The sequence below is a fragment of the Ursus maritimus genome, unplaced genomic scaffold (assembly GCF_017311325.1).
Source record: "Ursus maritimus isolate PB19 unplaced genomic scaffold, ASM1731132v1 scaffold_12, whole genome shotgun sequence".
NCBI classification, from domain to species: Eukaryota; Metazoa; Chordata; class Mammalia; order Carnivora; family Ursidae; genus Ursus; species Ursus maritimus.
Genome location: NW_024423564.1, coordinates 31004321 through 31029627, shown reverse-complemented (window position 1 = coordinate 31029627; position 25307 = coordinate 31004321). Strand labels below are relative to the sequence as shown.

At 34.0% G+C, this 25307-nt stretch overlaps 1 protein-coding gene across 2 annotated transcripts in view; it reads left to right on the top strand.

The window, feature by feature from the left end:
* The window catches only part of PKN2 (protein kinase N2), a 133134-nt gene extending 112854 nt beyond the window's left edge, over positions 1-20280 (top strand). For both annotated transcript variants that reach the window (XM_040627072.1, XM_040627071.1), the window contains 7 exons: positions 88-264; positions 4299-4361; positions 5718-5794; positions 11173-11315; positions 15466-15573; positions 15773-15853; positions 15939-20280. In XM_040627072.1, coding sequence (XP_040483006.1) covers positions 88-264; positions 4299-4361; positions 5718-5794; positions 11173-11315; positions 15466-15573; positions 15773-15853; positions 15939-16142 — 853 coding nt within the window. In that variant the 3' untranslated portion in view covers positions 16143-20280. The remainder of the gene's footprint in view (positions 1-87; positions 265-4298; positions 4362-5717; positions 5795-11172; positions 11316-15465; positions 15574-15772; positions 15854-15938) is intronic.
* Positions 20281-25307: the final 5027 nt, after the last annotated feature.

The window sequence follows — 25307 nt, the reverse complement described above, 5'->3', positions numbered from 1 at the left end:
AGAGTTCAGTAATTTTTAAAGAATATCATTTCCAACTAGAACTTTTTTTTTAAAAACTTACTGATTTTTAAATGTTTTCTCTTACAGCCTGATGTGTGAAAAAAGAATTTTTGAAACTGTGAATAGTGTAAGACATCCCTTTTTGGTGAACCTTTTTGCATGTTTCCAAACCAAAGAGCATGTTTGCTTTGTGATGGAATATGCTGCCGGTGGGGACCTAATGATGCACATTCATACTGATGTCTTTTCTGAACCAAGAGCTGTGTGAGTATGCTTTAGACATTTCTCTGAGTTTTTTTCATGACAGACTTCTTGCTAGGAAGGAAAAAAGCTCTCTGAATTTTTTTTTCTTTCCAAACAGAAAATTTCTGCAAAAAATGTGAGAACTCACCTTACTTACCTTTTTGCCATATATCCATGTATTTTACTCTGTTGTCCATGTTGAAAATTTTATAGATTGCCCTAAATCCTACTTGATAATTTAGATACACAGTTAAGGTTCATTTTAGTAAAATTTCTCCTTTTTTTTCTATTATATATTCTTCCTAGGGAATGCCATCTAGAATCATGGTTTTGTTTTATTTTTTTTTTTTAGAACCATGGCTTTAAATACTAACTATATGCAAAGTATATTGTTAAGTGAAAAAAGAAAGTATAAAGGAGTCTGTGTCATGTATTTGTATATTTATATTTGCATTTTAAAGGGTAATAAGTTAAAAGAATATAAATTATTTGTTTGCATGTGCTTACAATATCTCTGAAAGGACATAAAAGAAACTTGTATGCATATTGCCTCCAGTTAAAGGTGTAGAAAGCAAATTTTCACTCTCTTTTTATAGTTTTTGAATTCAATATTATATGAAGGGTTTGCTTTTTTAAATGCATTAACAAACAGTAAAAGGAAATACTTGAGATTAAATATACATGTATATATATTTTCCCCCTACTGTTATCCCAGTTTTATAGCTCTTCAAGTAGTGAAGCTAGGATTTGAACACTGGAAAGTGCTCTGAAGAGCCACACTCTGTATGCTGATGTTTATCAACTTTATATCTCCAGCCCTGACTTCTTGCCTAAACTTCCAACTCTAGTGACATTCAGCACCAATTTGACTTTTCCCTTCGTATGGCTAATAAGTATTGCTTTTGCAAACTGAATTCCTGGTTTCTCCCATTTCCCCCCAACCTTACCCACCACTCCCAGGCCTGCTACTCTTCTAATCTTCCCCTTCTTAATAAATGGCAGCACGAGTTCAAGCCAAAACATAGGGAGTCATTTTTTTTAAGGTTTTATTTTAATTCCTGTTAGTTAACATACAGTGTTATTTTAGCTTCAGGCATACAATATACTGATTCAATAATTCCATGCATCACCTCATCACCTGGTGCTCATCACAGGTGCCCTCCTTAATCCCTATCACCTATTTAACCCACCTCTCCACTCACCTCCCCGCTAGTAACCGTCAGTGTGTTCTCTATAGTTAAGAGTCTAATTCTTGATTTGAGGGAATCACTCTTTTTTTTGAGGGAGTCATTCTTGATCCTCTTTTTCCCTCACATGCAACATCCAAATTTTTAGCAGGTCTGATTAACCTACTTTCAAAACATCCCAAATCATAAAAATCATAAACCAGTAGTAAACCTTTATTGTCTGTTTTCTGACAACTGACATTTGTGTAGCATTTTCACTTTCACTCCTTAGTTTGATTCTCATCATGACGATTAGAAGTATGTAGAGTAAATAGGAGTACTCTCATACCTTAAAGTTTCAGATGAAGAAATAGATTAGTTCTGATGGTTAGTGAAGCTTTCAAAAAGGAGGCAGAAGCCAGAAAGTAGAAGGCCTTTCCTGAAGATTTAAGGATTAAAAGCAGAGCATCTAGACTCTGCCCAGCATGTGCTAACTACACATGGGAATTTGTTTGTTTTTGTTTTGCTATGTTCTGCCCTTTTTTAAAGAAATTTAAAATCAGATCTGCCTTAAGGAACTTTTATTTTTGCTGAGAATACAAGGCATATACAAATGAAACTGTTAAGCCCAGTGAAATACAAGAATAAAATGCTGCATTGTAGTACTTCAAATCTGAAGTACCTCCCTCTGATTACGATCCCATCAGATTAGATCTGATCTCACCTCAAATGTTATTTCTTTGAAATCCTTTCCTGAGTAGCCTATCTAAAGTACCACTATATCACTAATGCCCAAATCAGATCAGTCTTACTCTGTTTTCTGTTTTATTATCTCCATAGCACTTTATTTCTGCCTGAAATCATCTATTTATTTTTTTATGTTTTTATTGCCTGTCTCCCCTCACTAAAAGCAAGGATAGTGTCTATTCTGTGTATTAGTGGAACACCCAGAAGTATGGTTGAGACATACTAGATGATCACTGAATTGTTATTGACCAAGACTATGGTATCAAAAATAATTTGTTTCCCAGCTTTGCACCATTAGAGAAATAAGTTACTCTCTCTGAAAGCTTCATTTTCTGTTTCTGTAAAAGATTTAAAGGTTTGATATGAAGATTAAATATTAAATCAATATGTAATGTTAAAAGCAAAAATATCCAACATAGTACCTGACACATAGTATAGTAAGCTTCAGTGAAATATATATTTTAAACAATAGACCCATTATTTGTTGAGTATCATTAGGGCAATTTGTTTACAAAGAATGAAATAAAAGATAAATCAAGATATTTTTATAATTGTTATATGCTTTGCCACCAAAATAAGTTTCCTGAAAACTTCTGTATAAAAATAACTACCTTAAGCAATTTTAGAATCACATCTGTTTAATGGACTTAAGCTAAATTCTTTAAACTTTCAGCAAATAATTATATAAGATCTAATGTATAATCAATATTTGCATTTTTAAATTCTCCCAAATTATGGTCCCATTTTTTTGTAAAAATAAGTAAACACAAGACATAGCTAAATTATCTACATGTGCATATAAGTGTATTCTAAAAGTTTGAATAACATTGACCAAACTAACAAGAGGAGTTATCTCTATAGATGATAGTGGCATTGGGGTGAGATGGATAGATGGATGAATGAAATACTGTGCTTTGGGACCCAGGGGTATTATGTGTACTTTACAGAGAAAATATCTATGTATTACTTGCATAATTAAGAACTGAATCTCCTAAGTTTTTCCTTATAAGCTATTCCACACTGAAGACAGATCTGCTTTTTTAAATTCATTTGTTTATCACCTACCTTCTCATTCAGTAGGCCTGCCATGTGTCAGGCATTATGCCAAACATTTAGAATAAACACTGCAAAAGACCAACATGGTCCTATTCCTCAAGAGTTAATGTTTCTAGCTGGGCTCAAGTTTTCCTAAGATTCAAACCCATTTATCCAATTTCTTCACCTGCCCCAAGGCAATTCAAATTCAACATGTCCAAAGCTAACCTCATTTTCCCCACAAAATTTTGGCTATTTCTCAGTCTCTTTGCCTATCACTCTTTGAGCTAAGAAGAAAAGCTTGAGAGTTACCTTGTTTTTCCCTCTCCATCATCCTCTATTGCTAGGGAGATACCAAGTCTTGTTGTGCTAGTTTTTAAGTTTCTCCTGAGTCCATCTCCTGCTCACTGTGTTGCCACTATATAGAGGGTCTCATGGTCTTCCATCTGTACTACCATATCATAACAACCTTACCTGTTTGGTTTCCTTCTAGATATCTACCTACTTCTACTCCAGCCTTCACACTACTCTCCAAAAAATCTTTCTCACATCAATGTGATTATTCTGCTCTGATTTAAATGGTGTGATTCTCTATTGCTAAAAAAAAGAAATTTCAGTATCAATAATATGATATTCAGGGTCCTTCACAACTTGACCCCAGGCTGTCTTTTCAGTCTTGTCTCCCACTTCTTCCCCATTCTTACTTCAGCCACAACAGACTTTTTACTGGTTGTCAAACCTTTTACACCTCTGTCGCTTTGCCTCTTAGGGAATAAATGTCCTGTATTTTCCCCATGAGAGTTCTACTTTCCCACAGTACTTTTGCCCTTAAGGTAAATTGCAGTTTCTCCAGACCCAATGTCTACTCTAAGGACTTCAGTGACACCACTCACAGGCAAAGTTAATGGCTTCCATTGTAGAGATTGTATTTTTCTTTTTAATTTTACCCCTGATACTTAGCACATGTCTTACTGTGTCTGGCACATAGTAAGGACTAAATAAATATTTGTGAAATTAGTTAACTACAAATTTCTGCTTTGAAGCATAAAAGTATAAACTGGGATTCAAGAGCAGTGGAATTTATTAAACTTTTATTTCTTCAAACAGATTTTATGCTGCATGTGTAGTTCTTGGGTTGCAGTATTTACATGAACACAAAATTGTTTATAGGTGAGTAAAGTTTTGATACTTTCTAATAGCTTACTTTTGGTGTGAATTCGAATTAAAAATATTTAAGAAGGATATTTTGTAAAAATGTTAAGCTCCAATTCTAAAAGAAATAGTTAACACAGTAATTATATGATGAAATTCTTTGTTCTTCTTCTTGTGCCCATTACCTAACTAAAATAGTCAAATTGTAAGTTGGCCTATGGTAACAGAATTCACCAACAATATTCATTCTGGTGAATATGTTATATTCACCTGATCTACTGCAGAAAACTTTGTTAGACCAATACTACTCAAAATTTGTCCGTGAAAAATAAATAGCTTGTGCCAGAGTATAAAATATCACCCTGCTTCCTTAAGTGTTGCTGTCAACTAAACACTGTACTTGGTGACATAGCTGATTTATGTACTAGTATAATAAGTTCCTTCTCAAGTTGCAGACCAGTAACACATAGTTAATAGCCCAGCAGCCAAGCAATGGACTACACTTTGAATAGTATTGCTCTAGACTAGACAAATTCAGGAAGGCCAATAAGAACTAGGAGACTAAAAACATCAGTTTATTCAAACTTCTAACAGTTTTCCAAGGTAAGGGTTTTCTCGTGGTCTGATTTTACTCAAAGGATAAACAATTTTTTTTTTTTTTAAGATTTTATTTATTTATTCGACAGAGATAGAGACAGCCAGCGAGAGAGGGAACATAAGCAGGGGGAGTGGGAGAGGAAGAAGCAGGCTCATAGCAGAGGAGCCCGATGTGGGGCTCGATCCCATAACACCGGGATCACACCCTGAGCCGAAGGCAGACGCTTAACCGCTGTGCCACCCAGGCGCCCCAGGATAAACAATTTTTAACTTAATTTTTAATCAATTAGTGTGGATAAATAGCTTTCTCTTTATTTTGCATTATTCTCTTAGAAGGTTAAACCTGCACTCTTGATACTTTATTTATACTGTGAACTTGACAGTTTGTTCTTATGAGTCATGTGTAGGCAAACTTTAAACTTGGTCCAAGTCAGATTTATCACAAATAACAAATTAATAGAACCAGAGTTAAAAAAAACTTGAACTCCTTCCATGCTTGAAGATACTTGAGTAGATAAAACATTCCTTTTTAAAATACATTCTTTTCTATGTAACAGGGAAAAATTATTCAGAAACTGTATTATGTAGAGTAATAAAGTTGCCAAAAGGAAGAAGAGTGAACATTTGTAATAGAATATTTAAATCTCAAATGATAACTTGAAAAACTCATTTTTAGTAAAGAGAAAGTATAGCTCCTTTTGAAATGATTTTTGTTCTACATTATCTACTGATTTTATTGATTTTTTTTAATTTTGCATTTTTTTTTATCCTGAACAGAGATTTGAAATTGGATAACTTATTGCTAGATACAGAGGGCTTTGTGAAAATTGCTGATTTTGGTCTTTGCAAAGAAGGTAATTGGATATTTTAAAGTTCCTTTTCTAATGGATTAGTATTCCTTTGTTCTTGCTAGTTTTCTAGTTTGTCAATGGAAAGCAAAATGTATTTCTAACTTTAATTTATTCTTTATTAAGACGTTATGGACTGTTCATGTAACCTGATTATCACATTATTAAAAATTCTGTGGATATGAATAAGGTTAGGTTTTCAGAAATCATAATATAAAACCTAAGATCCTCTTTGTATGGCTAATAATTCTGTCACTACTCTGAGAAAACATTGGTTAAGCACCAATTTTTTTGCTTTGATGGGACAGTACACAATACATTACATAGGCCTAATAACTTCTCTCCAGTTTCTTAAAACTTACAGCATTTTTAAATAGGAAGAAAATATGCATATAATCAGAATCCTTCCTGTATATTCAAAAGTAAATAAATAAACAGGGGAGATGTGGATCCGAGGTGCCAAAAGTGTAAAGACTGTAGGCTCAGGCACCAGACAGTCCTAAGTTTGAATCCTGGCTTTGCCACTTATTTGCTATGTTTTTGGATGAGTTACTTCAAACTGCATTGATTCTGTTTCCTCAGATATAAAATTAATGTAATTCTTCTTATTTTAGAGTATTTTGAGGATTGGAGATATGTGGCACAGTGTCTAACATACATAGTAAATAGGTATTCTCATCTTGACATTTAATACATTGCATTGTAATGAACATTGTCTATGTCCCCCTTCTACACTGGGTAGCTTCTTGCTTCTTATTCAGCTTTGTTTCCATATCAGATGTATAATATAGTGCTTGGCACATCTTAAGTATTATGTTTCACATAATACTTAAGATGTTCGATTAATATAAGTAGTTGGATGAATGCATGAGTGAACTTTGTAAATATATCTCCATCAGTTACCCACCAACCTCTTAATCTGAATTCGATAATATTTTTTTCCTCTTATGGCACTTCCCTGTTGACTTCAACGCTTTTGTTCCTCAGAATTTGTCCTTAGCCCATTGCTCTTCACTGCTAGTTTTTAACTACAAGCAATATGCTAATGATTCCCAGATCTATAATTCCTTTCCTAACATAAATATTCAACTATCTACATGACAGCTTTGCTTGAATAGTCAATAGATACCTCCAACGCTATACAAACAAAAATAGTTTTCTTCAAATAGTCTAGTTTGTAGTTGATGGTGCCACAATCTTCTCAATCTCCCAACTTGAAAATGTGTTATTATCCTGGACTCTGTTCTCTTTACTTTTCCACATCAAGTTAATGACCAAATTGTGCTGACATCTACCTTCTTAATATTTCTTAAGTTTTTCATTTCCCCTCTTCTCCTGCCATCTATCATCTTGTTTTGACAAAAAAAAATAGCCTCTTCACCTTTCCTCTCTCTAGATTTTTTTCCTCCTTCAAATCCACCTGCCATGTAGTTGCCAAAATGCTAAAAGGGCCCATGTAAAAACAATTCTGACCATGGCATACCCCTGCTAAAAACCCTTCAAGGGCTAAGACGTGGTACACTGTGCCCTTCCTGGTTTGCCTGTCTGCCTCTCCAGCCAGCTGTCTTGCTGCTCTCTGCCTAGTGCTTTCTGCTCCAGCAACAATGAACTGTTGACAGTCTGTGTCCCTCCACCGGTATCATCCATCCCAATTCTATTTGCTAATTAATGTTTGCTCATCCTTCAAACTCAACTTGAGTGTCGCCTCCCCAGAAAAGTTACCTGAAGTTCCTCTCCTCTTATCCCACCTCCCAAGTCAACTTTAGGAGCCCTTCTTCAGTGTTTCCATAGTATCTTGCTCTTGCTGTATTATTACAAAATTATCAATATATGGGGCACCTGGGTCTCTCATTTGGTTAAGCGTCCCCAACTCCTGATTTCACCTCAGGTCATGATCTCAGGGTTGTGAGATCGAGCCTCATGTTGGGCTCTGCACTGAGTATGGAGCCTGCTTAAGATTCTCTCTCTCGGGGCGCCTGGGTGGCACAGCGGTTAAGCGTCTGCCCTCGGCTCAGGGCGTGATCCCGGCGTTATGGGATCGAGCCCCACATCAGGCTCCTCCGCTATGAGCCTGCTTCTTCCTCTCCCACTCCCCCTGCTTGTGTTCCCTCTCTCGCTGGCTATCTCTATCCTGTCGAATAAATAAATAAAATCTTTAAAAAAAAAAACAAAAACAAAGATTCTCTCTCTCTCCCTCTCCCCCGCCCCTCCCCCCACTCTCACCCTCCCTCTCTCAAAAAAAGAAAAGAAAAGAAAATGTATCAATATATATCTGCTTTCTTCCAGTAATCTCTTTAAAGACAAGAACTGTATCTTTCATTTTTATGTTTGTACCATTTGGCGTGGATGCCTAGAACTTAACAGGTACACAGAAAATATATATTGAATAACCAGATTTATGAAACATGTTTTTCTTCATTATCATAAAAATATGTAATACATTATGATAATAATAACAAATTTTGAGCTTTTACTATATGGCAAGCGCTTTTCCAAATGCTTCATAGGCATGATCTCCTTTAATTTGTAACAATCTGGTGAAGGTAGGTAGTAGTATTAACCCCAGCATATAGATGAGGAAACTAGCCTTTGAGGTTAGACAACTTTTCTAAGCTTCTCACAGCTAACAAGTGGCAAAGCAGGAGATTAAACCCAGATTTTTATGACTCCAGAGCTTGATGTTAACTCCTTCCTTGGAGTTTTACCAATTTGAAGTCCTAGCTAATTAGGGGTACTTTGACCTTTCTTTAAAAATATCAGGACAGGAAAATTTATCAGAGTAAATTAAATATGATAACTAAGTTACTGTAATTGACATATGTATTATGTTAAAATGTCACAGATTTTATAATACTACTATAAACAAAAGAATGCAAAAAATTAGAGTAGTTTTATCCTAAAAGTATGGCGTTTGTAATATACTCTAGTTGTGATCAAAGCATAGAATAAAGATCAAGAAACATTAGTTCAATTTCTATCTTTCTTAACTAAGGTTTTCCTAATCTTGGCCAAGTCATTTAAAAGGCTTTTGTAGAACTTACATAGATACAATATCAGCTCTTTTTTAAAATAATATTTTATTGAAGAAAAAAAATGGTGTGACAATGTTGACGAAGTTTTGCAAAAACAGAAAATTTCTCCACCTTGTGTGCTAAGGTATTTAATTATGCTCTTCATGTCTTGGTCCATAGACTCACATTGATTTGAGATTTTCAGTCATTATAGCTTTTAAAATTTAGAATTGAGAACTTTTCTTTCAAATTCTTTCATAATATGCTTTATAAGGAGCTTTTAATTATTTAGAATATATTGAGACATTGTCTTCAATATGTAAAATGTATATTTGATTAATATATTACTGAATTATGATAAATAAAATTAAACTAAATTATGAAGAACATAAATTTGAGAACTAATTAACTAAAAGATTAATACTGTATCTCTGTATTATATGACACATTTGGTTAACTTTATTTTTTTATTTTAATTCCAGTGTAGTTAATATACAATGTTACATTCATTTCAGATGTACAATATGTTGATTCAACCATTCTGTACATTACTCAGTGCTCATAATGATAAGTGTACTCTTTAATCCCTATCTCCTATTTCACCTCTCCCCCCAACCCACCTCCCCTCTGGTAATCATCAGTTTGTTCTTTATAGTTAAGAGTCTGTAGAGTTTGATTTGTCTGTGGTTTTTTTTCCTTTGCTTTGTTTCTTAAATTCCACATGAGTGAAACCATATGGTATTTGTCTTTCTTTGACTTATTTCACTTAGCAGTATACTCTCTAGCTCCATCTGTGTTGTTGCAAATGGCAAGATTTCATTCCTTTTTATGGCTAAATAATATTCCTCTGTGTGTGTGTGTGTGTGTGTGTGTGTGTGCGCGTGTGCGCGTGCGTGTGTTTGTTTGTACATACCACATCTTCTTTATCCATTCATCTATCAATGGACAATTGGGCTACTTCCATATTTTGGCTATTTGAAAATAAACATAGGGGTACATATATCCTTTCAAATTGTTTGAGTGTTAAATACTAAGTGTTTTTGTATTCTTTGGGTAAATACCCAGTAGTGCAATTACTGGATCATAAGGTAGTGCTATTTTTAAATTTTCGAGGAACCTCCATACTGTTTTCCAAAGTGGCTGCACCAGTTTGCATTCCACCAGCAGTGCACGAGGTTTCCTTTCTCTCCACATCCTACCAACGCTTGTTTCTTGTGTTTTTTATTTTGGGCAGGTGTGAGGTGATATTGTGGTTTTGTTTTGCATTTTCCTAATGATGAGTGATGTTGAACATCTTTTCAGGTGTCTGTTGGTCATCTGTATGTCGTCTTTGGAGAAATGTCTGTTCATTTCTCTTGTGCATTTTTTAGTTGGATTATTTATATGTCATTTGCAGATATCTTCTCCCATTCGATAGGTTGTCTTTTAGTTTGGTTGATTGTTTCCTTCGCTCTTTAGAAGTTTTTATTTTAATGTAGTCCCAATAGTTTACTTTTGCTTTTATTTCTCTTGTCTTGAGAGACCTATTTAGGAAGATGTTGCTATGGCCATTGTTAGAGAAGTTATTGCCTGTGCTCTCTTCTAGGATTTTTATGGTTTCAGGTCTCACATTGAGGTCTTTAATCCATCTTGAGTTTATTTTTTTGTATGGTATAAGAAGGTGGTACAGTTTCATTCTTTTGCATGTAGCTGTCTAGTTTTCTCAGCACCATTTGTTGAAGAGACTTTCTTTTTCCCATTGCATATTCTTGCCTCTTTTGTTGAAGATTAATTGACTGTGTAATTGTGGGTTTGTTTCTGGGGCTTTCTATCCTGTTCCTGATCCATTGTGTCTGTTTTTGTGCTAGTGCCATAATGTTTTGATTACTATAGCTTTATAGTATAACTTAAAATCTAGAACTGTGATACCTCCAGTTTTGTTTTTCTTTTCAAGGTTGTTTTGGTGGCTAACTCTGGATTATCCAAGGGTTCCTTTTTGGTATTTTCTATACTATACTTATTGTTATTTTTGTAATGAATCAAATAAAATATTTGAAAGATTGAATTTGAAAGATGACAGAAACTGAAGCTCCGAATCAGATTTTTTGTTGTAACTTCTTAGCATCGCTTGTAAAGTAATGACAAGAAAGAGAAGTGAATAAAATGAAGTATAAAAATTTTATTTATTTTTACCCATTAATTAAATAGTAGAGTTACTATTGCAGTTTTCTCTATACCAGTCCTTAACATTTTCTTTAGAAGTCTGGTATATCTTGAGTTTGGTCATCATACACAAATGTGGAACTTTAATTTTGCTTCCTAAGGATATTGTCTGTTTCATCTGTCATCTAGAATTTTTCTTTGCTAACAAATACTTAAATTTTACCTTTTCAGGAATGGGATATGGAGATAGAACAAGCACATTTTGTGGCACTCCTGAATTTCTTGCCCCGGAAGTATTAACAGAAACATCCTATACAAGAGCTGTAGATTGGTGGGGACTTGGTGTTCTTATATATGAAATGCTTGTTGGTGAGGTAAGCAGTATAAAATAGATGAGAGAGAAATGAGGAAAGATGATTGAAAGAACAAAAGATGTCATTTATAAATGACTTAATATATCTCCTACATAAGTGGAACTTAAGTTTTATACATATTTATAATATACTAATAATTGTCTATGATTCTATCTATCTTGTACTCTACATCTGTAACAAAAAGTCAGCTATACGTTGGTCAAAAGCTTATCTTCAAAAAGGGTATCGTAGAATTAAAAGATAAACATTTTTTCCCTCCTGTTTTTTTTAGATTAACTTAAAATAAATTTCCAGGTGGGTGCCTGGGTGGCTCAGTTGGTTAAGTGTCTGATTCTTGGTTTTGGCTTAGGTCATGATCTCAGGATCATGAGATTGGGTTCCGCATCCGGCTCCACGCTCAGCGTGGAGTCAGCTTAAGGTTCTCTCCCCCTCGCTCTGAACCTCCCCCACCCGTGCATGCATGTGCTGTCTCACTGTCTCTCTTTCTCACTGAAAAAAATTAATTTCTGGGGATAGCTTCGTTTTACAGAGAAATTGTTACCACTTAGGAAACGGTGAGTTATACCTAATAAATCAACAATGATTGGCTAATCTATTTTGTTACAAATTGTTGGAAATGATAAATTGAGTGGAATTGGGAAAGGGTAAATATATAGACAAGTGATTGAAAACTGCTTAGAGGGGCGCCTGGGTGGCACAGCGGTTGGGCGTCTGCCTTCGGCTCAGGGCGTGATCCCAGCATTATGGGATCAAGCCCCACATCAGGCTCCTCCGTTATGAGCCTCTTCTTCCTCTCCCACTCCCCCTGCTTGTGTTCCCTCTCTCGCTGGCTGTCTCTATCTCTGTCAAGTAAATAAATAAAATCTTTAAAAAATAAAAAAAGAAAAGAAAAGAAAACTGCTTAGAGGGGCTTGATGATCTTGGGATGCAAAAAATAAAAAAAGAGCTTGGTTCATTGCTTTGCAGTTTTCCCAGCACCAGCAGTCTTCTTTGTACATTCTAGGTGTACAGGTCTAGGAATAAATTAGTAGCTGAATAAATGATTGACCAAATTATTGAATGTCAGAAGTTTCTAAAGTTTTACTCTATATTGTCGTTTAATGACACTTGTTCCAAACAAAGGATTTTATTAGTCTATCCAAAAGACAGCCCCTTTGATATGTCAAATTGGAGTGGATACTTAGAAAAGGAGGAAAAGAAATAGCTAATTAAAATGTTTGCCATGTGCTAGGTACTATCTTATTTGCTTTATAAATATTAGCTCTGGGGCGCCTGGGTGGCTCAGGTTAAGTGTCTGCCTTCAGCTCAGGTCATGATCCCGGCATTCTCGGATTGAGCCCCACATCAGGCTCCCTGCTCTGCGGGAAGCCTGCTTCTCCCTCTCCCACTCCCCCTGCTTGTGTTCCCTCTCTTGCTGCTTTTCTCTCTGTCAAATAAATAAATAAAATCTTAATATATATATATATATTAGCTCATTTAGTTTTTCAACAACCTTTAATGAGCTCAGTACTAGTCTTATGCCCATTTTAAGGTATATTGATGGAGACACAAAGAAGTCACAGAGCTCTCATGTGGTGGAGCTGGGATTTTTAACTCTGGTTCTCTGGCTTCACAGCCTCTCTAAACCATTATGCTTTGCTACCTCAGGATATGGAATCTACCCAAACTTATTTCTATTCTTAAGACTAGTGATCCAGATCTGAAAATTTTTACCTGTATCTCAAAAAGCTGTTATATAGCGTTTTAGGCTGGAAAGATATTTTATCCCTAATCCACAGTGGTCTTTGCTTTCTAAGAATGCCAGAAGTACTCATAATAGTTGTTTATATAAGCTCTGACATACTTGAACTCCCCCCTTTCTTTTCAAGTAACATTTTTGTTGCTTTGTTTTTTTAAATGTATTATTCATTTATGTATGAGATGTAATTAAGTCACCAAAAATTATATGCTTGCTTAAAATTTATTCCCCATATTAGAGCTGACAGGCAAAAAATGTGAATTTATTACAAAATACTACAGAATTAAGAGCCAGTCGATTCTACCTCCTCCTATCCTGAAGTGACTGGAAAACTTGGCAGTGAACAAATGAGGAAGCTCTTGTTCTGTATTTTTTAAAAGAGCTTCTAATTGATTAACCTCCTAATTACTCTCCCTTCACAATTTTTTTTATTGCAGTATCCTTTTTCTTTAGCACCTTCGTAAGAGGACAGTTGGGAAAAGAACTAAACTTAAAAGTCATAGGTGTACTTTATAATTTTATAGCATTGGTAAAATGGTAGTAATTTTGACTGTGATAAAAGTGAGGTTTGGCTAAAGTTTATGTCTATTTCTCTATTATTATAAATAATTGAAAACTCACTGGGTATATCATGCATTTTCAAATTTGTTTTTGAGATTTGTATTTGTGTTTGTATGGGTTTTGAGGACTGGAAAGATTCCAGGAATAAACTAACGTACTAGCTCCCCTTTCCTAGTGCCAAATGAGAATTAAAATATCAGAGAAGTTTAAAGCAAACTTAGATATTGGAGTTGGACTCCTGACATCTGAAAAAACCATTGAATTCTTTTTATATCTGCTTAAAACACATTTGTTAGCATTCTGTTGTTAGTTCTGTTAGCTTATAAGCTATTTGCAGAAACAAGGAACTTTAACATCTTAATGAATATGTGGGTATATCTTCACTATTCAGGGATTTGTAGGGTGACATTTTTTTAAATACAAAATCGATCAATGGACAAAGGTGCTTTGTATTACCACTTGAAATTCTGATTGAGAATCCTTGTGAAATAGAATTTTCCTCTCATTTGCTGCTGTCTCTATCCCAGAAAGAAATTATATTATCCCACATAGTAGATATTTCATTTATCTATTTGATTTATCTACTTTGAGTGAACAAATGAACAAACTAAGGTTTTGATAACTGAAAAGTTTGAAATTTCCTTAGATATGAGCAATAAGATTGGCAGCTCAACTTTAGGAAGTTGGGTTCTAAATTCATTTTCGTAGATTCCTCAGGTCAAAGATCCCTCTCTTTCCATTAGTACTGCTTTCTCACTGGCTCTTATTCATTAATAATTTTACAGGAAGCAAGCAGTCAAATCTAAGTCATCTCAAATTGTGAGGTAGTAAGTCTTATTTCATAGCCACATTTCAACATGGTTGAGTGTATCCCTTTGTGCATCAAATTGTTACACTGAATGTAATTTAACTACTTTTTTATGACTTAGGGTCATTACTGTCATTATAAACAACAGTTTTAATACTCTGCTTACTGAAATGCCCTAAGACTGGTTCTATATAGGGCTTAAATTAAAAATGCCTAGAAATGTGTGCTTTTAAGTTTAACTTTTGTTGACAGCTGCTGCTTAGTGTAGTCATTATACCTGCGGATCTCTCATTGTGTTTTGCTAATTAATTTGCTATTGACTGAAATTCAAAGCACATCCATATCAGATGTATTCCCACAAACTCTGTGTTTCTGTGGTTACACTTATTGCCATATTTACCCATTTCCTTCTGTCTTTCTACAAGATTGAGCTTCTTGAGGAATGTGTCCATTATCTAAATATTTTTTAGTATCTAGTAGGCACTCAAAATATTGACTGTCAGACCAAATAAATGAATAAATGAATAAAATAAAATGGAATGGAATTAAATGAAAAATGATATTACATAATATAACCAAATTTGTTATTAAGGTCTGGGAAATAAGGGGCGCCTGGGTGGCTCAGTCGTTAAGCATCTGCCTTTGGCTCAGGTCATGATCCCAGCGTTCTGGGATCGAGCCCCATATCGGGCTCCCTGCTTGGCGGGAAGCCTGCTTCTCCCTCTCCCACACTCTGTGCTTGTGTTCCCTGTCTTGCTGCCTCTCTCTGTCAAATAAATAAATAAAATCTTAAAAAAAAAAAAAAAAAAAAAAAGTCTGGGAAATAAAGTTGAAGAAGCTTTCAATGAGAGTATATGGTGTATCATCTGGATAATAGATCTGTTGTGTATCTTTTGTGGCTTCTTGTAGTCCTTGTTTGTTTGGTTTTTTTGGTAGTTTGGTTTGTTTTCCTCACTACCTAGTTCTTGGTTGTACTTTGGATAGGTGATAAGATTTTACAGTATTGAAATTCATTTTGACTTACTCAAAGATATTTCTTCTAGTCTCCCTTTCCTGGTGATGATGAAGAGGAGGTTTTTGACAGTATTGTAAATGATGAAGTAAGGTATCCAAGGTTCTTATCTACAGAAGCCATATCAATAATGAGAAGGGTAAGAATTACTGGTTTATAAACAACTTAAATTTCTTACATTGAAGGACATTTCTCAATTAGAATTTTAGTAGGTGTTTTTCACTTCATAGATGTTGCATGGTTTAGACAAAAGAACATCTAAATCTTTGCAGGTTATGAGAATCTTTATCAATGAAGTCACTGCTTTATTTTAACTTTTATACTTTATGTTGTGTTAGCTATTAAGAAGAAATCCTGAGCGGCGCCTTGGAGCCGGTGAGAAAGACGCAGAGGATGTAAAAAAGCACCCATTTTTCCGGGTAAGTGTGAAAGTTTAAAATTTTTTGTGAAACTAGCAGTTAGGTGTAGGAAACTAAACTGGTCATTTTATATTTTGTAATCCAGCTAATTGATTGGAGTGCCCTCATGGACAAAAAAGTCAAGCCGCCATTTGTACCTACCATTAGAGGACGAGAAGATGTTAGTAATTTTGATGATGAATTTACCTCAGAAGCACCTATTCTGACTCCACCTCGAGAACCAAGGATACTTTCAGAAGAGGAGCAAGAAATGTTCAGAGATTTTGACTACATTGCTGATTGGTGTTAAGTTCCTAGACACTGTGAAATCAAGCAAACTGACTCACAAGAAGACCTCTTAACAATAGCAACCCTTCATTTGCTCTCTGTGCCACCAGTAGCTTCTGAGTTTTTTTTTAAACATATGAAGATTTCCTTAAAAGTACTGTTCTAAAACCTTCTTGAAAGTGGTTTCTTAATGTATTTTCAACGTAAATCTGAGCACTGGAAACAGTTTCATGGAGTTTAAGTGGAATGAACATCGGCCATGAAAACCTATCACAAATGAATACTTGTGGATCAATAGTCTATTTAAAAAACAAAAACAAAAACAAAAAAAACATGCTTCCACAGTCCCTAGCTATGCCTTAAATGGAAGGAAAATTAATCATTTCACTTCATTTAGCTATATTTTACAAAAAGAACAAAAGGGCTTGGGATGCTATTCCTATTTACACATAGTAATTCTGTTTGAATAAGGCAAATGCTCTTATTTTTTTAATGAAATTACTGTAATATCAAAAAAATGTAGTGGTAGTTTGTGCACATTTTTGGCTTTAAAAAAACAAATTGATGTTTTATAAATTTTCTATATTTATTAGGAGAAAATTTTTATCGCCTTATCTTTACCAACCATGTAACAGCCTCATAGCTTTGCAACAGAGCTACTTGCCAAACAATTTTTTGTTTATTAAACCATGCTGAAACAAACAGGAACAGCTAAACATCAGCATTTACTTAAAATTTTAAGAATGAGGACTTCTGATTAGCCTGAACCAAGATACTGTATTACCTGTATGCATTCCCAAAGTCTAGACACTTGATATGTTCAATCATACCTTCTTCCAAAATCAGTGAACTAATTACTCTTTTTTTGATATTCATTGTACATTTATCAACCCAGTTTATCTTATTCTTATGTCTACTGTAGAAGGGAACTTTATCTGTTAAAACATAGGGATTATCATTGTATACATGCTGTGAACATGTATATGTGCAAGTTGTAATGTATTCTGTGTTGTAGGTTTATTATTTAATTTCACCACTTCATCACTTTTGTACAGTGGCCAAGCAGACACCTCAAACTCCAGCATTTACGTTAAGTGCATTTGTACATTTTAGGCCACTGGATCCAGATTATATATTGGCAGTTACTGAGGGCAAAAGCAATATATTGTAACAGAATGTATAAATATTTTTGATAAAACAGTCTATATTTTATAAAAACTATTATAACACTAAAGCTGTACCTCAAAAGTCTCAAAAATAATTTGATCAGATACCTTTTACAACTTTTCGGAGGATCCATTTGTGGCTTTTTTGATGCTCTTATAGGAAAGTCTTTTGGCAAGCCATGATTCTTCCACTTGCCTGGAGTTTTTTGGGTTTTTTGTTGTTAGTTTTTACATTCTTTTCCTCCTATTCTATGCCTTCACTGTTTTTCCTTAGTTCAATAATAACATCTTTGATTCTGTGCTTAGCATGTTAGGGTCATTATATCTCAGGAATAGCAAGTTGTTAACTAACCGTACAGAATTAACCATTTAATCACAATGATCTCATGTCTTAAAAATTGTTCAAATTTTAATTCTATGAGAAACATAAAAGCACATTGATTTATAGAAAGTTTATAAATGTTTCAGCCTTGCCTAGGGTGTGTTGGCATGTTTTTGTGTACTCTGAGAACAATTAAAATTGTTCAGAGATAATTCATATTTCCTTCCAAATTAATTATTACCCAAGGATCTTTGGGGGAAAATCTTATAGAAACAGGGAGCAATATGTTTTAAAGTTATTTTAAAATGCCAGTTAACTTCCTTGTTAAAGGACAGTAGAGGATCTTGGCTTAATTGTCTGGCTTTAATTTATACAGTGTTAACACAGCATAAAAAAAAACACTAAATACTTTTGAGGTACAGTCTGCTCACCTTTTCCTGGTTCTCAAATATGCGTAGAAAGCAATGTCTAAAATAGGCTTTTAGCATTAAAAACTGACATAGCATTTTGTAACTACACAGTGTACAGAAATGTTTTTTAATTGAAGTCAATCACTAAAAAAAATTAGAGGGCAGGGTATATCACACAATTAAGCTGAAGAAAGCACTAATATTTTCTGTAGTTTTTAAAATATATATATATATATTTTAGTCAGATTTTAAAATTTTAAACTCTATAGAGTGTAAATATATTTTGCTATTACTGTATGTGTAAGTGACTGCTCAAGCACTTTGTAAGGAAATTATTAGTATATTTTAGAATGGTACACTATGCATTCAAATGAAATGTGCCTTTATGTCATTCTAAGAAAAAAGTGTTTCGCAGTCATAAATTACCACAAATGCACAAATTAAAGTTTAAATAGATTATAATTTGTAACTTTGGTTTTAAGTATTATTTCCCTTTGGAAGCTTCCTGTTGGTCAAAACATGTATTAGCTCTACTATATTCAAGATCTCAAAGACTAACTTTGCTTAGCTTTCTTGCAAGTGCTTTTTGTCCTGGTAGGGCAAAATCTGATTCAGAGCAAATTGTCCACTTCACTGGTAGTAATGGGAAAAGTTTGCAGTTTACTTCTGTAGTATCAATAGCATCTTTTACTCAGTGGATGTTATAGGATGCCTTCTGTGTGCTACACACTGAGGATATAAAGAGAAAAAAAATCAAATGAAAAACCGTGTGCATTAAAATGCAAGCACCAGTAATATATGTAGCATTCTCTTGTTTGAGGTTAACTTTATTTTAGGGCCTGACCTTTCAGAAAACAGGTAAATGAAAACAGAACGCTAGTCATTTTATAGTCATCTAATTCAAATATTGCAAATGGAATATTTTAGGAATATAAAATAATCCATGCTATCCCTATAACACAAACTGAGGTCACAATGGAAATTGTCATTATATGTTGAGTAGGTAAAAGCTGCATTATAGATTCAAATCTAACAAAATTTTTACAGGTGTTGTTGATCCTTCCCAAAGCAACTGAGGGTGAGTATGAGAAACCCAAAAGAACAAATAACAATTCATGGATCATAATCTTAATTAGAATTCTTATTTACCTTCTAGCTATCTTTTGAAATCTAATGCATCTTTGAGATACTGGCCTTATATGTATATAAATATATGTATTTGTAAACATACATATGTAAATATATACATATAGAGAGGTAAGTTTTTAAATAACTTCTATAAGTCAGAAATCTTGCGTGATTTCCACTTCTAGTATCATGACTGAGCACCTAAGACCTCCAATAAGACACATAATTTGAGGCACTGCTGGTCTCATTAAAGGTAAGAGTGGTATCCGGCAACCCCTCACCCCAAAACAGACACACTTGAGCATGAATCTGGATAAGCTGGGGCTTTAGCACCTAAAAATTAAGGAGTGTTCAAGCACAAAAATGAGCACTCAAAGGTTGGGATTAGAAGCTGAGTCCAAAGAGTAGGCCAGAGAAGTAGGAAGTTGGAGAGAGAGTAAGAGCCAGAATGGCAAGGAGCTAGCTTTGGAAATGCAGGCATTCAGAAGTGAGTTTGCCAAGGATGGATTACTATAGTAACACCAGGATAACAAACCTTGCAATAACAGTAGAACTTAAGTTTTGTGTTAAAATCCTCAAGAGGAGTGTAAGTTTTAGTTTGCAAGTCATAATTTTTCTTTTTTTTTTTTTTTTAAGATTTTATTTATTTATTAGAGACAGCCAGCCAGCGAGAGAGGGAACACAAGCAGGGGGAGTAGGAGAGGAAGAAGCAGGCTCCCAGTGGAGAAGCCTGATGTGGGGCTCGATCCCAGAATGCTGGGATCACACCCTGAGCCGAAGGCAGACGCTTAACGACTCTGCCATCCAGGCGCCCCGCAAGTCACAATTTTTCTACCAGTAAAATCAAGTGCTTTCTGTAGAAAGCTTCTCCAGAATGGGAACATGGGACTTCCACAAATTAAGATCAAGTAATACACTGTTAAAGATCACCAAACACATGAGAGACAGCAAACTAACTTGAATGAGCGCTAACAAAGTAATAAATTTAGACATTCCCTCCAAAAGATTGCAGATTTTGAATTCTCAGAAACAAAATATAAAGTAGCTATGTATAAGATGTCTATATACCTAAAATTACCAGGATAAACAAGTAAAATGAAATTTTAAGGAAATTAACCTTTTTAAAATCCAAAAGTGAAAAATGTAATTGGTCAAATTTGAAACAGTGTTGGTTAACAGCAGTTGGGACAGCTGAAGAGAGAACCGGAGAACTGAATAATACATCTGAAAAATCAATCCCAAATAGATAAAAAGGTAAGGGGATGGAAAATATGAAAAGAAGGTTAAGAGATATGGAAAATTGAGTGGAGACCTGAGAGGAAAGAATGGAAGAGAGACAGTATTTGCAGAGATAATGGGCTGCAAATTCCCCAGAGATTAAAAAAATATCCAGGAAGCTGAATATTCTCAATAAAGGATAAATATAAATGTATGCATAGAACCACTGTAGTGAAAAAGTGGATCACCAAAGACAACATCTTGAAACTATCCAGAGAGAAAGGACTAAATTGTCTACAAAAAAAGACTAACAGCTGACTTCTCAATATTAACAGTGAAAGTAGTAAAATATTCTCTTTAGAACATTGGAAAACAAAATGTCAGGCTGGAATTGTGTAGAAAGTGAAATTAGTTTAAGAGCAAATGAAAGTATTTTTTAAAGGAGTGTTTACTCTCAAGGGTCCTACTCTAAAGGAAGTGCTTCAAGAAGAAGGAAGGTGATTCCAGAATGATGATCTAAGATCCAAAAAAGCTTATGAAAAAATAAAATGGTAAACACTTAGGTAAATCAAACACAACTCAATAGTTAACAGGTGACCTGTGTGTTTGCTTTAAATCAACAAATTCCAGACAGTAAGACAGTTGAGGTAGGGAAGATCAGAGCTGAAGTATTCTGTTGCTTTGTTGGGTGTCAAGGTATTGATTAACATTAGTTAAATGTACATCATAAAATGTCCAGGATATTCATGAAAAGAATATAGTGCATATAAATTTCAAACCAAGAGATAAAATAGTAGAAATAAGTTCAAATATACCAATAATCCCAATAAATGTAAATGGAATAAACTCACTAATTAAAAGTAGGGTAATCGATTTTAAAAAGAAAACCTAGCTTTATAACATTAACAAAAAGATACATCTAAAATATAAGTATATAGAGAAGTTGAAAGTAAAAGTATGAGGAAAAATACACAATGCAAAAACAAGTTAAAGCTATGGTAGCTCTGCTTAATATCAAAATGAATGTTAGACCCATCATGAAAAAATATCACCAAGAGTAGGGTGTTTCTACATAATGGTAAAAGATTCAATTTACCAAAAAAATATGCTAATTCTAAGCATGTATATGTATTTGATAAAATAGTCTCTAAATACAGACTAAAGCAGAAATTGTTAGAGCTACTAAAAAATACTTAACATATACCCATCCAGTTGGAAGATCTCAACTTGCATTATTGGACAATAGACTTTTTTTTTTATTTTTATTTTTTAAGATTTTATTTTATTTGACAGAGACAGCCAGCGAGAGAGGGAACACAAGCAGGGGGAGTGGGAGAGGAACAAGCAGGCTCCCAGCGGAGGAGCCTGACCTGGGGCTCGATCCCAGAACGCCAGGATCACGCCCTGAGCTGAAGGCAGGTGCTTAACGACTGAGCCACCCAGGCGCCCCTGACAATAGACTTTTTAAAGAGGAAAGATACAGACTGTTTGAACAAAAACAGTAAGCTTGATCCAAAGGTTATAGAATTCTGCATCCGGCAATTAAGAGATTCCACATTCTTTTCAGAATATATGGAACATTTCTAAAAACTGAGCCATAAAACAAATCATAGAAAATTACAAAGTATAGTAATACCAATTATGATTTCTAACTGATTAGAATAGATTTTAATAAATGGGGAAAAATGTTAAAATAACCTTTAATGGCTCAGAGAAAGAATGGTGGTCATTAAATGCAGCAAAAATGTTTCTTGCAGGGAACTTTGTAAACTAAATGTTTTTTTAGAAAAAGGAAGGTTAAAAATTTATCAAATTGCTTGGCTTCAGAAGTCAGAAAAAGAACAGAATAACTGAAAGTAAACAATAGAAAAAGCAGTATAATAGGAACAAGCCAAAACTTATTCCTTGAAAATTCTAACAAAATACACATAGCTCTGAAAATATGAAAAATGAGAGTAGGTATAAATGCTATTATAAACGAAAAAATATATATAGAAGCAAAGATTTTTGTAAGTAAAAAATACTATCAATATATGCAAATAAATATGAAAAAAGAGATAATCTGAAAAACATACTAATCCAGGAAGAAGTTAAAGAGTGAATAATCTCATCGCTTAAAGAAATAAAGCAGAAAATAAAAGTCCACAAAGAATACACTGGATCCAGATTGTTTTACAAGTGAATTCTTCCAAACTTTCAAAGAAGAAATTATTTCAAGCATATAGAAAGTTCTTGATAATGGGAAAAGTTATAGTTCCTAACTCATTCTGTGAAGTCACTATAAGCTAGAAAACAAAATATACAAGGAGAATGTGTTACTGGCAGGTTTCACTCAAGAATACTGGTAAAAGAATACTAAACAAAATACTACCAAATCATATGCAGTGATGTATAAAAATGACACTATAAAATGGGCTTATGCTCATAATGCAAGGTTGGCTTGATGGTAGAAAATCTGTGATTGTCATTTGCCATATTAACAGATTAAAGGAGAAAAAGTTATATAGATTTAGAAAAAGCTGGTCACATTTCTGCTTTTAAAGGGGGTTGGGGGATCCTTAAACTGATAAATGGTATCTATATTAAAACAACAACAAAACTAAAATAAATACCATCATCCCATATGAGGAAACACTGAATATATCCCCTTTAAAATTGGGTAATAGGACTAAAATGCCTGTCATTACTATTACTTCTCAACATTGAACTGTGCTATTTTCAGAACTATAGGGATTAAAAGAAGGAAGCAAAATGGTTATTTGCAGATGATACAATTGTCTACCTGGAAAACTCAAAAGACTACAATTTACTGGCAATCCTAGTTTACGCAAGATGCTTGTTAATAAGATGAAAATACAGAAGCCGGTGACGTGTATACACCATCATCAAGCAATTGGAATACATAATATTTTTAAGACAACTTCTTCAAATAGCAACAAAATTAAGTTACATAGAAATCAATCTAACAAAAGATGTGCAAGACGTGTAAAAAAGTTCTTGGCTAAGAGACATTAAAGAAGATAAGTAAATACAGACAAATCCTGTGTGATGTCAGTTCTCAAAATGCTCTGCAGGTTCAATGCAACTCCAATCAGAATCCCGGCGATTTTTTGTGAAACTTCATAAGCTCATCTAAAATTTATATAGAAGAGCCAAAAATAAAGGGTAGCTAAATTTCTGAATAACAGAGGAGAGGGGATTTACCCCACCAGACACTAAGAGTTATAAAGATGTAGCGATTACTGAAGTACTGATACGTGTCACAAATGGAACAGTAGAGAGTCAAGAACAGACCCACACATATCTGAAATTTTGATATATGAAAGAAACAATATAATAAGTCAGAGAAAAAAAATGTTTCCTGAATAGAAGTAGGAAAATTGTCTATCCATGTGGAAAGGGAAAAAGAAATTTAGTTTCTCATACCATACATAAATATTTCAAATGAATTAAAATGAATATCAAAAGTAAAACTTTAAAACATTAAGCATACATAGGAAAAGAGCACAAAAGTGTAAGAAAAATTGGTGAATTTATCATAAAATTAGGAACTTCTTTTTACCAGAAGACCTCAGGAATTGAAAAGGCACAAAGTGAAAGATCATTTACATCTCACATAACAGAGAAAAAATGATAGCTAATACATTAAAAATTCCTAAAAAGGAAAATAATAGAAAAGTTCAAAAGATAATGAACAGACGTTTCACATGGACAGTGAACATACCCGATCTCAATAGTAATCAGAAACCACAAATCAGGACAGATACAGTTTGCACACATTCAATTGGTAAAAATTTTAAATTCTGACAAGTGGTAGAGGTGGAGTGGAACAATGAGATTCCATATAAATTGCTGTCGAAGTATAAAGAAATACAGCCACTTGGGAAAAATAATCTGGTATTATCTTGTAAAGTTGGGCATTTACATACTTTGTTACCTAGCAATTCCACCTAAGTACTATATCCTAAAGGAATTCTTTATACATATGTACAAGAGTCATGAACAAGAATGCTCATAGCACTGTCTGTAATACCAAAAACTGGAAACAACCCAGATGCTCATTAATGGAAGAGAATGGTTTAATAAAATGCTTTATATTTTATAATATATGTGGTGTATGTTTAAACCACGAAATACTATAGAGCAATGAAAAGCAGCTATAGAGAACAATATGAAACTATGAAAGAAGCTAAAAAGAAGAAACTATGTGCATCATGATATTATTTTTAAAAGTTAAACACTAAGCCAAACCAAATATAAAGGTGATAAAACGTGTTGTTTTTTTAAGCAAGAGAATGTCAAAAATTAAAATAGTGATTATCTGATGAGGAGGCAGAAGAATATGGTAATGGTGGAATACAGTGGGGAGTTGGGGCTGAGAACTTATATTTCTAATAAGTTCTCAGGTATTACTGATGCTTCTGATCTGGGTATAAAATAAGTCTCAGTGAATTTTAAAAGATCAGATTTTTTTAAAAATCACTTTGATAATATCTACAAACCAAACACAAAACGTGTCTATGTGGAAATTGTTTTCTTGTAGCAGTTTGTTGCTAAAGCAATAAAAATGACAAGACTGAGGATTTCAGCATGCTGATTATTAAGTCATAAGGAGGCAAAGCTATTCACATAGTAAGGGAAAGTCCAGGAAATAGACAAAACTTTCCTTATTACCTATCCATTATATGTGGTCTGCTTGAAAAGTACATAAATAGTCACGTTTTTCTTGCTAAAGTCAGCAAGAGAGTTAAAGTCATAAAGGGAATAATCAGACTAATGTACTAATGTTTTTAGTCATTGTTAACTCTAAAAACATGTTCCTTCTTTCGTGAAGCAGTCAGTGCCAAAAGAAATATACAGTAACAATTCAGCAGCATTTGAAGTAGTTCACGATATACAAATCTTACAGCTTAAGTTTAGTTTAATTTTGTAATCAACACACT